General features: G+C 48.8%; 1 protein-coding gene across 1 annotated transcript in view; it reads right to left on the bottom strand.

Moving 5' to 3' along the window:
• Positions 1-1,680: 1,680 nt before the first annotated feature.
• Positions 1,681-13,739, bottom strand: part of UTP20 (UTP20 small subunit processome component) — a 1,022,377-nt gene continuing 1,010,318 nt past the window's right edge. The window contains exon 62 of the mRNA XM_086919130.1: positions 1,681-2,092. Coding sequence (XP_086775256.1) covers positions 1,937-2,092 — 156 coding nt within the window. The 3' untranslated portion in view covers positions 1,681-1,936. The remainder of the gene's footprint in view (positions 2,093-13,739) is intronic.

Raw genomic sequence — 13,739 nt, 5'->3', positions numbered from 1 at the left:
GGACGTCGTCACTCACGGTTTGTTGATCGATGAGTTCCTCTGTCTCCGACTGGTCCCCTTCCGACCCCGACTGTTCTTCTTCTTCTTCCTCGATTTGGTCTTCTCCGAACAACTCCGGGATCGCTTCCGCCTGCATTCTGGAAACCTCGTGTCTTCGAGCTCGACGATTTCTAATCGTTAGCTTGGAGGAGAATGCTGCGCAGGCTTCGCAGTCCCTGGATTCGTGTTCAGGCGATAGACAGAGGTTGCACACCTCGTGTAGGTCCTTGTGTGGGAACTTAGCACCACACTTTGGACATTTTTTGAATGGAGTCCTTTCCATGGACTCCGGGCTTGACTGCGTCGAGAAAAAGGCCTCTTGTTCTTCGACGTAGATCCAAGTTTTTCTGTTCGATTTTTATTTGCTACGCGCCGGAATGGAAATGAACGCGTTCGATAACAATACCGTCGAATTGGAAAGGGAATACGCGCCGATAAATCACTTTCTTCCGAAGTTGATCTGGAGCGTCTCGATCCTCATCCGAACCCGATGGCGGAAAAAAACAATCTAAGGATGGAGCCGATGCCCATGCGCACTACCAACCAAGGGAGGAGTCACCAAGATACAAAAGACTCTCCAAGAGAAAAACAAAGTGCAATCATCCGAGCCCAACACCAGATGGCGATCTATTCATAATGTACCATCTGCAGCCCATATGCCTCGAACATTATATTTCCCTACAGCAGACAGTGCACTCTAGAGTGCATCATGTTCAAAGGATGAAGACCTTGATGACTGCATGTTGTGTAGGGAAGGCTTTCAGACATCAGGGGAGAAGGGAGTGTTTCAAGAAACAATTACTCTTCAACATTATGGTATTCATGTGAAATTGAGAACTAAGGTGATTTGCAGCACTTATACATAGGATAATAACACTGAAGAATAAGCTGTCAATCTGCGCTGCAAGGATAATCCAAATGAATCTGACTGGTCTAGACAACCCTCGTGAGTACAGTCCCCCTCATACCTGCCCAGAAAACCTAACAACCAATCATCATTGATACTTACATCCGCCAAAGAAACACCCAATATGCTGCCAAGATACTGCAAATCTCGATTTCGATGAAACACCACAAATGTTCAGCCTGTTCAAAAGATCTTCCATTGTTGCTAGTCAACATTAAAATAGCATACAAATATAGCTTCTCATTAAATCTAACCAAATTATTCTAACAGCACCTCAAATTAAACCTCCCACATAATGCTCAATGGGTCACTGTCCATCTGCATGAAGCCACATTCTGTAATCCATGAAATCTCTGTTAAATGTGAAAATTATGGAAGATGTAGTCCCCTATTAGTTCCTATATAAACCACAGAAATGGCTGAGAGCTGACAATCAACAGCATGTTTAGCACAATAAAAGCCCAAATAAATTAATAAATAAAACAAATGCTTAGGACAGTAACAATCGACATTCTTAGCGACCTGTCTTCAAAAAATAGAAACAGTTAAAAGGTGGATATGTAAAGCAAATAAACACAATTGATATATCCACCAATGGACAATATTCTGCTTGCAAATGCCCACCTGAAGTATAATTTCTAAACTGCTGTCCAGGGCTAATAGTAATAACCTGTTTCAGTACAGTATCTTCCACAACTAATTAAAACAAAAGGCAAACCAAAATAACACTGATGGATGTGTAAAGAGGTTCTTTATGCACATTTAAGTTAAAAAATACATATTGATACTATAAACTGTACAATAATTAATAAGTTCAAGCTACTCTTCCGCACAGTACAAAGCAGTGTCCACTTCTCAATTTAATCAAAAGAGGTTTCAGGTCGAAGGCTGAACACGAGGAATTCATATTTCTGAAGTCCAGTATTTACAGAAGCTGGTTGCTTTAGCCATCACAATTAAATTAAACACAGATGTTTCAACTGAAACCTTTCATTCAACCATTGCTAGATCCTTAAGTGTATTACTCCGTGATTTCTTTGCCTTGTAGCCTGGCCGCAAAAACTCAATTTTCCTCTTTTTTGCTTCCAGCTTATTCTTGTGTTTCTTTAACTTCCTCTTGGCAGCAATATCAGGGTTTGCCACAGCCTGTTGGAAGAAAGGATAAGTTAATTTCAATTGGTATTTTTTTTTCCTCATGGTTAAGTGATTTACTGGCAAATTCCTAATTGTCTTTTTCTCCAGGAAGCACATTGGACCTGAAAAGTTTAAATAGATTTGTGGTGGGTGCCATGGTGATGACACGCAGCACCATTAGGTGCTGGGTGATGTAGAGCAGCTGATGCCATTAAAGTCAGTTCTCCCTAATTTTCCATACCTCAGAGAGGCTAAGACAAAAAATACAAGAGACATCAACTTGATGAACAGAAGACACACTACTGGAGAATAACACACCTTTCAGTGAGAGGTGGCGGAAGGTGAGGATGATTCTGAGGGACAATAGGGCACATATCATAACAAATGGTTCTGAAGAAAAGTAACTTGCTCTTCTAATCAATACCCCTTCCCACGTCTATCTCATCTTGAGAGATTGCCATTGACACAACAATCATAACGAGCATTGGCATAGCCAATAGGTATCGCCTTTGGGACCTTATAAGTGTTTAGTTATCCAGCACAATATCCTTGGTGCAACAACATCAAGTTTTGCATGGCTAAACACCTATAAGGTCCCAAAGGCGAGACCTATTGGCTATTCCAATGCTTGTTTATCAAAGGGGCACCAGGATGTGTTCACATGTGGTGTGGGAAAACAGAGTACTGGCTGCCATTGTTTTGGGGCGTACTTGAAATATATGAGACACAACATTAGCATGCCAGTCACGATTGTTATCATGGTTACATGCTGCATTTGTCTTGTTTTAAGGCACAATGCCAGACCATGACTCGCATGATGTTAAACCGCTAATAGATCCAAGACCCTGGCTCTCAAGAATGAAAGTCAGTCTCAGTAGCAATAAAAGGCAAGTCTGCTGTTTCTTTGTGTGATTGTTCCTTTCAAATAAGTCAAGTAAAAGTCCACAAAAGTGAACATTGGCAAGGTAGCATTTAGAGTTAAGAGCTATTCCTTTCTGCAAACAAAACCAAAACAGCTGTTTGTTTAAAATAAATATGTAAATCTTTCAGGGAGCAACCAGTAATGACGACAGTAATCTCAGGCCAGTTGGAAGGTGGGCTGATGGACAAGCGTTTGACCCCAAGGTACAAACCGGGGGAGGGAGGGGGAGAGGAGAGAAGGGGGCGGGGACAAAGGGGTAACCTGCCAGAACGTAAGATGGGATAGTGAAGATTAATAACTGGATGCTTAATAAATTGCCAGAAAATCAAGGACTGGGCCCGATAAAACAGTACTGAAGTGGTGCCCTTCAAGATTTATTTGTTTCAGGGAAGAACGTGCTTCCATGGTAGGGGGAATGGGAAACAACCCACATGGGCTGTGATTACGGGTAAATATCTTAGGCAAAGGAAATGAGATGGCTCAGAAACAGATATAACCGCAAGCCCGCTCAATGTAGAACATGGGAGTCCATGTTGAATCTTCTTGAAAAGCAGTTAAAAAATATGCACCCAGCAGGAGAGATTACTGGCGCTGAAGTGCCGCGTCTGACCGCCAATATAGGCGGCAAGGCCTAAGAGACCCGGGGCCACAGTGCTGACGTAAAATTGAAAGAAAATGAAGGTGAATAAAAAGACTCAGCCTGAGTGTGGCGTGGGCCAGGGGACCCGGAGCTCGAATGCTGCTGGTCAAAAGGAGTCCTTAATAGAGAGATGGAGCAGCTTTTACTGTTAATGATGGCATGAGGTGAAGGAGAACCCTGAGCAGGTAGACGGACCCTGGAAGTCTCAGTAACGTGAGACGGACACACTAGGACGGAGGGTGGCATGAAGCAGAGGAGAGCCCAGAGCTGATAGTTGGGAGCATGGGTACTCACGTGAGTAGGAGACCGTTGTCTCCCGAGGCAGGTGTCCGGACCGGTAGATGCAAAGAAGCTACCGGGTGCCGGTGTTTAAATTGTTTGAATGACCGGAAGGCCGCCGAGGATGCTGGGAGAGGTGGTATCATACCAAAGAGTGCTGGGAGAAGTAGTACCGAAGTCCACAGCATGAAAAAGAATCTGGCCGCTGGGAAATGTAGTTAAATCCCAAGGTGTGCGAGGGAAGAAATTTCCAACAGCCGCAGCATAGAAAAGAAACAAAAGGAGCCGCACGAGACCAGCGAGTGGAAAGTGTGGTCTGGTCTCAAGGTGAATGGGACAAGAAGTCCCTTCGCCCGTAGTTATGGAAACCGAACATGTGTCATAGAAGAAGAAAAAACGCTAAAATAAAAGCGCTGAAACACAAGTGCTGAAACACAAGCGCGGCCCGAAAGTTAAATTTGCTGAGAAATGCCAGCAGTCTCCATTTCAAAGTAAAAAGTGCTGGTACTAAGTACTGAGAGAGCCTTGCACACTACAAACAGTAACAGACAGGAGCGAGCATGCTTTCCGCACACTGCAGTGGAGGGAAGAGTGGTGGAGAGCGGGCATGATGAGAGATCTCTCCCCGGGGCATGGCTACAGGAAAGAACGGGGGCATGGCTTCTGGATGGAACCATGAAGAACAAGCGCTGAAACACAAAGAGCGGTACTTCAAACAGTGAGAGACAGGAGCGAGCATGCTTTTCGCACACTGCAGTGGAGGGAAGAGTGGTGGAGAGCGGGCGTGATGAGAGATCTCTCCTGGGGGTATGGCTATGCGCAGGAACGGGGCATGGCTACGGTGAGGAACCTTGAAGAACAAGCACTGAAACACAAGTGCAGCCCTTTAAACAGTGAGGGACAGCAGCGAGTGAGCTTTTTGCACACTGCAGTGGAGGAAAGAGTGGTGGAAAGTGGACATGATGAGAGATCTCTCCCGGGGGCATTGCTACGGGAAGGAAACTTGAAGAACAAGCACTGAAACACAAGTGCGGCCCCACGGCCACAAACGTTAAGCTAGAGCAGTAGATGAGACCGCGAGTGGTGCGCGCATGCTTGTTGGGAGAGCAGTCTGCTCATATTTAAGCACTGCACGCGTGCTTGTGGCGTGCAGTGCTCACTTCCGCAAGGTGGATACCGCTACAAGCACGAGTGTGGGCTTGAAAATGACCTGAGCGATGGCTAAAGTTTCTCCTATTATGCGGCGCATGCACGCTGCGTAGGTGAGACCTAAAAACAGGAGGGTCTGAGAAAACCATGTTTGTTCCTTATGTAGCCAAATTGCTCTTCTGCACTGAACACAGCTTTGAATCAAGACAACAGTGTTTGCTGAACAGATGTGGTAGACATCCAAGTTTCAGCATGACCAATTTCTGTGCTATCTCTTATAGAGTGCAACCTAATCTTTTTAAGTCAAAGTGCTGATCAATCTAGAAATTACTCTTGGAAGCATTTGTAGTAGTAAGCATTGAAATACATTTTGGGTTATTTGGCTCTCATTCCAAAGCTTTGACCTAAGGACAGTAATTACTGACTGTAAACTTCCCAAGGCTCCTGTACATGTGCCAGTCAAAGCTTCATTAAACGGCAAGAGAAGCTTAGAGTTTTCCAAGAATTTTGGTTTACAAATTGTACATGATCTCTGTGAATGGAAAGGGTGTCTCCAATGCCTTTGGTGCTATTCAAACCATAGACGTAGTAGGAATAGTTCATCTTGCTGGCATTCAGCAAATCAAAGTGAAAACCAATTTCAAGTTGACCCTGGTGGCAGAAGATTATCAAACATATTCATCAGCCTCACTCTTATCAGATTATGGCCATGAAGAAGGCAAGGCATCAAAGTCTGATTCGAGAAGGACATATCTGTCCAAAGTCTATACACAAGTAACCTTTTCAATTGGGTTATGTTCACTGGAAAAGGACATAAAAAATATCAGCTTCCCTTTTGTAAAATAATGAAATCTGTGCGAGGCGAAGAAGTTATGTCTAATGTGGAATCCATCTTAGAGATGCCTTCTGAAAAATGACCAGTTCCCTAGTGTACAGCTGACTCGTCTGCACCAGCCTGCCACACACAGACATGTTTCTGACCCCCTGAGGTCTTAGCTCTTGTGCTCTCGTGGGTAAGGAACAAAGCCTGCTTGGAGTGGAGGTGCTTCTCTCCTATCCCCAAGCTGGAACAACATTCATGGCGGCAAACCTTTGTTATGCTAGCCAGGGCCTCTCCAGCCAGTGAAGATGCTCGCTCCCCTGACCAAGCCACAGTTTTGGAGGCAAAGACGGCAGAAAAATTTGTAGTCAGGAGAGGTGTTTCCTCTCTCAGCCAGGACCACCGCTAAGGTGTCCAGAGATGAAGTGACTCCCTCCTTTGAAAATCATTTATGTTGTATGGAAGGATTTTAGCCAATCAGGATAGTGGATGCCACCTCCCCAAATGGAGGGGATATACAAAGGGTTTAGCCACCCTAAAGGAAAGTAGCCCATTGGCTACAACCTGCCAGGACCGGTAATGCCCCTAAATTCAGTATTTAGGGGCACCCTTGAACCTTGGTCTTCAGATTTGCGACGACCAAAGAAGAAAGAAGACATCCCTGTAGCTGACACTGACGATAAGCCTGAAGACAAAAGCCGCCTTGGCCCCAGCCCTCGTGGCCTGTCTCCAGCTTCGAAGAGTCTGCAACAAAACGGCGACCTATCTTGCAGACAGTGACCTCAGAAAACCTTGGGAGGACTGTTGCCTTTGAAAAAGACTCCAATGTCCTGTGGACAGTGGACCTGTCCCAAAGAAATCAACTCCAAGGACTCCTGTGCTACCTGGAACCGCAACTCCTGCCCACTCTGCGCCCACCGCCCGAGTCTGAGTGGCTCACCGGTCTAGGGAAGTCTCTCCAGCGACCCTGACCACCCCCATGACGACGCATGCTGTATGAATCTGAAAGGTCTACCTAACAGTGATCGGCCGGTGAGAAGAAATCTGACGTCTAAATGGACCTCTGCACCCGCAGCCCCTGGGCTTTGGGGAGCTTGACCAGCAGTGCCCTTGTGACCTCCAACATCCCAATTTGCCTTGCTGCTGGTTTTCTGCCTGCACCCTCCGGTTCGATGCCTGCAGCCTCTGTCCACAAAGTAGAATCTCCATAGGATTTCATTGGACGTCCAATGCTGTGCTGGCAACATGCACCTGGCCGCCCCTGTGCTGCTGTAGCTTTGGTGCTGCCTTGTGCCCCCGTGACTGCCTAAAGCCCTGGGGCCTGTGCCTTGAAACCGCGGGTACTTATCTGCAATCAGTACCTTTTGTGGGTCCACCCAGTCTCCATTGACTAACATTGGGTCCAATGATCTCTGGGCACACTCTACCTTACTTTGGTATGGTATTTGAGAGCCAGCTAGCTACACCGACCACCAGGGTAGGTCAGTCGCAATGTTACAGGAATTCACAATTGTTTCTGCAAGATCTCCCTCATGTTGAATTGCTTCCTGTAAAGGCATCACTTGTGAGCAATTTATTTTCCACAGGACATTCATGGATGAGTTGCTGGAAGCTAACAGACAGTGGGTGGAGAACAGTCACAAATGGAATATGAGATCCCTCATACCTGAAGGCCCAGGATTCTCTGTAGAGAGGCGAAAACTCCAATCGGTGCCTCTATGGACAGGAGGCGCTGAGAGGGCTCTAGGTAGGAGTTGGGTATGCTGATGGATGGAAAAACCCAAATTGAACTGCAGGGTTGGGGTTGCCTACAAGTGGTGTGACACCCTCTGTGGCAAGCTGGCTTTAAGCAGCCAGTTGTCAAGATGTACGAGTTACTTACCTTGGGTAACGTATACTGGATACTGAAAGAATAGCAGTAAGAAACTGAAAATCTACTGTGTACTGCTTCTTAGGAAAACAATCCTTTTAGTAAGTATTCAACGTTGAAAAGAAAGTCTAATGAGTGATATTATACTATCCCTAGGAATACCTGGAAGCCGACCTCACAAAATAAAACTGAGGACATACTTCCTGCACTTATTCAGGCAGATAATGCATCAGTCACAACAAATTATTTTGATTAATTGCTATGGTTAATCTATCATTTATGCAGATCTCGGAACCTTAGAAGAGGCCAATAAATCGTCTCCCTCATATAATTATCCTGAAATGAACAGAGCTATACCAAAATATATCTAGCCATAAAAGATCTCAGCATATATGCCCTTCCATGGCATTTCCTACCAACTTACTAGGCATATCCTATATTGTCTATAGCAAAAGGTTATACGAACCCCTATGATTGTTTTTTCAATCACACAGCTAGTAGACGCCTACTTATATAACAAAATAGAATAGAGCGTCTCTCGTACAGACATCCTGAAGCCAGAAGACCTTTCTATAAATATTTTGCCAATGACAATTTCGAATACATGCCCATTCATGGCATTTCGCCCCATTGTGAATAACCTCCCCTCCCGCCCTCTCTCTATCATTTAATAACTTTCTACTCTTTGGACAGAATACTACAAGGAAGTGACAAACAGTAAATAACAGAAAATTTAATTGTTTTTGTTGTACTACAGCTGCTAAAAATTAAAAAATGAGATCTCTTTTCTCATTGTTAAAATTTGTTTTTTATTAATGCGATTGTGAAACGATATAATTTTATACCCTAAATGCATCTTTTACTTTATAGATATTACGTGGCTACTCCAGGAAGAAGGCGCTGGCCGCCGAAACGCGCGTAGAGACCCTATTTTTATGCCACTTACCCTCTCTCTTTGTGTTTTACTCTTGTGCATTGATGTCTATGTCATTGTTTACTGTGAATTTTTTATCTAGATTGTGTATTATATGAACGAATCTCCTTTTACTGTGACAATTGATAAATAAAACCATGTTTTTTTAGCCAGCTGTAGTCATACCTTTATTAATGCTTACCATTACGGTCACTCTCAAAATTGCCTAGGTTGTTATTTCTCAAGTGAGAGACGATTCTAGCCGCAGATTCCTTCACATAGAATTATCCTGAGGCATGAGACTGAACCCGGAAACCTTTTTGCCCAGCATCCTTGCACGCCGGTGGGACGGCATCATGCAGCTCTGCCCAGGCGTCGCCCGCGTATGTGACGTCAGCAAGGTCACATAAGTCCCACCCCGGCGCCCCTACATCAGTTTTCTTCAGAGAACTTTTCCTCGCCACAACACGGAGCCATAAGACAAAAAATGTGGGAGAATGGGAGCAGTGTGCGAAAGAGCAGAAAAGAGGAATGGAGACAAACAACACCATAAGGAGCAGTGTCAACACTGCAGTACCCAAGGGCAGGGAAAGAAGAAAGAGCAGAGCACAGCCCTGAACGGCCCCCCTTGAGACAAGGAACATAAGCAAAATGTAACAACAACATGTAGCAGGGCCACAACCCCAACCATGAATAACGATGGGGTACCAATTTCAAGACAAACAGGGAACGACAACCTCCAAGGCAACCCCGGGAACACAGTGCGACAACCCCCCAAAGGGCAAGGGGCAAGGCACGACCAGGTGACCCCAACTCAGAAGTTAGCGGAGGCCCCAGGACCCTTCGTAACAAAGAGGGAGGGAAGGAAGGGACGAGAGGAAAGGCAAGCCTCAACCCTGAAACAACCAGAACAGAGGGGCACAGGAGTGACCCCTAGATCCATCCTCCAAGGCTCCAACAGAGGAGGAAGGAACAAGAAACAAGACAAACAGCCTGTCAAAGGAACAAGGAATGCACCCACAGGAGAAATAGCCACCATCCGGGAGGAGAGTGCAGAAGACCAAGCTTAAAGTCCTCGCAGAACGGGGAGGAAGGGTGGGCCGTGAAGGAATCTGCGGCTAGAATTGTCTCTACCAGATACCATGTTACCGAAGGTAAGTAACTCATCCATCTGATAGACTACTAGCCGCAGATTCCTTCACGTAGAATAGATACCATAGCTATACCCATGGGGAAGGAGGGACTGCGAAAGGACCCCACCAGCATGGACATAACAGAGGGCCCCACAAGGGACCAGTCCAACGGACAGGGCGAGGAACCTCGTCCTCCGAGGCAAGGGGAAACCCTACAAGCAGAACACCACTGACGTCAAGAGGGGTGTGGGAGAAGAAAGGCCATTCACACTCAACAGAAGAAACAAGAGCAAGGGGAGGCGGAAGCACCCCACACACCCACACAGCAACAGAACCTCCATCCAAGGCCAGGGCGAGGAAGATTATCAACCTAGAGGCTCCAAGGAGACGAGGGAAAAAGAGGGCAAGCCCCCCACCGCAAACACACCCCTCGAAGAGGGACACGGAGCCCACCACAGCTGAAAGTCAATAGATCAGACAGAATGGCGCTGACAGCGGGAGCAGCCGGAAGCAAAAGAGTAGCCCATTGCACCCAGGAAGAATGGGCAGGCTGCGTCTGAAAGAGGGAGGAACACTAAAACCATCTCAGCCCCCAGGATAGAGAACAGAAGGGCGAAGAAGGGCCCGGACATACCTCAGAGAGGGGCCCGCACACATGGCCCAAAACTAAGCAGAACCAGAGCCACAACGCCAGGCCACAGACAGCATGTCAGACCTGGCGAACAGCTCAGCGACCCCAGAGAAGGATACCCCAGGGCCCCACCAAGGCATCCGAATCTAGCAATAAGGGAATTTCACCTGCAACGTACATAAATGCCACAGAGAGCTGAAGCCTGAAGGCAACCACAACTCCCAGCACAGAACAAGCTATATAACAGCTACCACTACCCCACATAGGGTATGTTAAGTCTCAAGACACGGGAACCCTCTTTGGAAGAAACTTCCGCAGCTGAGGAAAAAACGCGAGAACCACGGGAAATAAAACCTGCGGAAGGCTTATCAAGCAGCCCAAGGAAAAAACAGGAGACCTAATCTCAGGGCCAAGTCTGTGCAGACCACGCTAGCAAAAACACACAGTCAACAAAAGGGCTGTCCAGCAGCCAACAATGCCACAGTGCCAACAAGGAGGACTCAAGTGGCCACAAAACACACCCCACAGCAAGGACAACCGGTCCAGAAGAAGGTCCAGAACCAGATCAACTCAGCAGTCACTGAGAAGGGCAAGGAGGAGGGGGAGGATAAGGAGGAGGAGGGGGGCGGAGGACGGAGCCCTGCCAAGAACCTCTGGATGGCGGAGTCTGCTGGGGCATGGAATAACAGGGTGCCATTGAATGAAAGATCTAATAGCCACTCCCAAACATTTTTCAGGGAACACGCCGTCCCGAAGCCAAGCATGGCGGTGGAGGGCGACTGAGGAAGCCATGGCCCTGCACAGCACCTCCGAGATGTCCAAAGCAGAGCTGAGAATAAACGCTGCTAGCTCCCGGCCATAAAGCGCATGATGCTGTAAGTCCACCTGAACAGTTTCCTGTGAAGCGATGGATCCCAAGGACTTAGCCGAGTCCCACAAACAAGAGGTGGCCCTAGCCAACACACAGAAGGTGTTAAGGGCCCGCAGGGTGCGCTGGTCGAGGCGAACATGTTGCGCCCGCAGGAGTCCAGCCAGCGGGCCTCCCGGGACGGTGGGGACAACAGTGGCGGCAGGAAGGGCAAAGCAGTCCGCAAAAGTGGACTGGAGGCAGAAGGGTGGAGGGGAAGACACGCCAGTTCACGCGGTGCCAGAAGGTGCCGGTGCAGAAGGTGTGAGGCGGGACGCCTCCAAGTCCCCATCAGGGAAGAAAGGAGCGAGCCCTCAAAAGGAAGCAAGAGCTCCCTCCCACTAGAGCCCTGGTGGAGAACCTCCAAAAGATGGTCCACCGGGAAATGAACAACCGAGTCACCAATGAGCAGAATACCCACAGCCGTGGACACTGCGTGAGTGAAGGCCTCACCCGCCTCCGTAGGGCCCAGCGGTGGAGAAAGCAGCTCCTCCGTGAGCGACGGCTGTAAACTAACGCGGCCATCCCCGAAGCCGAGCGGGGCGGGCAAAGGCCAGACCTGGAAGTTAGAAGGAACCAAAGAGTGGGGGACCTGTTGCTCCTCTGGCGAACACCTTGGCCTAGGGAATGGCGGGGAGCCGCCCTTCGATGTTGCCGCTGAAAAAGCCAACCCGCGGCGGCCTGTCTATGGGGAGGATGACACCAGTAAGCACCCAACCTCCGGAGAAGAGGGAGCGTCCGAAAACGAACCGCGACTCAGTGCCTGTCTGGGGTCGTAGAGTCCGCCGTTCGAGGCAGGACGACGTCACCATCCAGCGCCTAAGGAGACGTATGCATGGAGGAACGAGAGGGACAAGGTGAGTGACACGAAGCCCTCAGCCAGCCTTGGCCCAGAATAGGACTGAGGTGGCCCGCCGACCCATGGGGCGCCACCAGGGCCGATTCAACCCCGACTCGCCCTCCGATGAGTCAGCTGCTTGTGCAGAGGGATGAAAGGGGCCCGGAGGAGGACAAGGGGTTCCGGTCCAGCCTCGACCCAGAGCCGGACGAGGGGGGGGGGTCCACCAACCCTTGTGGCCCCACCCTGTCCAGCAGGTGCCGGCGCGGTGGCGGTGTCAGCTCAGCCGTGAACAAGGCCGTCGCCTGTCCAGAGGGCCGAGCGGGGCTCGGGGATGCGACCCAAGTCCCGGCGACCTCCCGTGACACCACAGGGACTCCCACAGGAGTATTCGGCGAGGCGCCGTGGTCCGAAGGAGGGACCCCCGAAGGGCCGCACCCCAACAGCACCACATCCTCCAAGCCTGGATCGGAGCCAGTCGGCGCCGGAGGCGATGTCGCGGAGTGCCGCGCGCAATGCAAGGGATCCGCTGACACCCAAGGAGGGGAAGGAGGAGACGCCAGCGAGGTCTGCAAAGCCGCCGCATATGTCTCCATCTGGACTCTCGACGCTCATTCACCGGGAAACAGTGGATAGGGGGACGACACGCGGCCCGCATCACCCACTGAGAGACCACGCCCCCGGCAGGCCGAACACCAGCCACTAGGGGCCAAGCAGCAATACATACCCACTGGGGAGCGACGCTCTAGCGACATCGGAGAGGGAAGAGGACGTCGACGACGGCCGCTTCTGAAACCGTCTGCCGAGGCTGATCGAGGGGATAAAGCTGACCTTGAAATTTGCGCCAAGCAATTTCATTTGGCGCTCCCGACGCAACTTCGGCTTCAGCTGTTGGCACGCTTCACATTTAGTAGTGCCGTGATCTTCCCCTAAACACCACATGCAAATGAGGTGAGGGTCGTTCGCCGACATTAGACGCCCACACAACGTGCAAGTCTTGAAGCCCGAAAGCATTTGCACACTGTTCCACTAAAATATATCACAATGAGGAAGAAAAAGGGGCCCAAACAGGCCCGAACAGAGACCAAATCAGTGTTGCACGCGGAAATGGTAAAAACTGACGTGGGGGTGGGACTTATGTGACCTCGCTTACGTCACGTATGCGGGCGCCGTCTGCACGGAGCCGCGTGATGCCGCCCCCCCGGCACGCGGGGATGCTGGTAAAAAAAGTTTCCGGGTCCAGTCTCACGCCTTGGGATAATTCTACGTGAAGGAATCTGCGGCTAGTAGTCTCTATCAGATATCAGGATACTGAAATATTCAACCTACTGAAATGTGCCACAAAACATAGTAATGATATGCAGGCACCTACTGCGATATCACAGAATCGGAATGCGGAAATACGGATTCTGGAAATTGATGGATACCATCTCGTTTTATGCTTCTTGCACCAGAAGAACCAAGGACAGAATTTTGAACTAATCCTTGGGCAGGTAAAGTAGTACAATATAAGGTGATCCCAGTTGGCAATATTTTAACAACACACACAATGAACAT

This window comes from Lissotriton vulgaris, chromosome 1_1 (genome assembly GCF_964263255.1).
Source record: "Lissotriton vulgaris chromosome 1_1, aLisVul1.2, whole genome shotgun sequence".
NCBI classification, from domain to species: Eukaryota; Metazoa; Chordata; class Amphibia; order Caudata; family Salamandridae; genus Lissotriton; species Lissotriton vulgaris.
The sequence above is the reverse complement of the archived record's forward strand: the minus strand, read 5'-3'. Positions and strand labels throughout refer to the sequence as shown.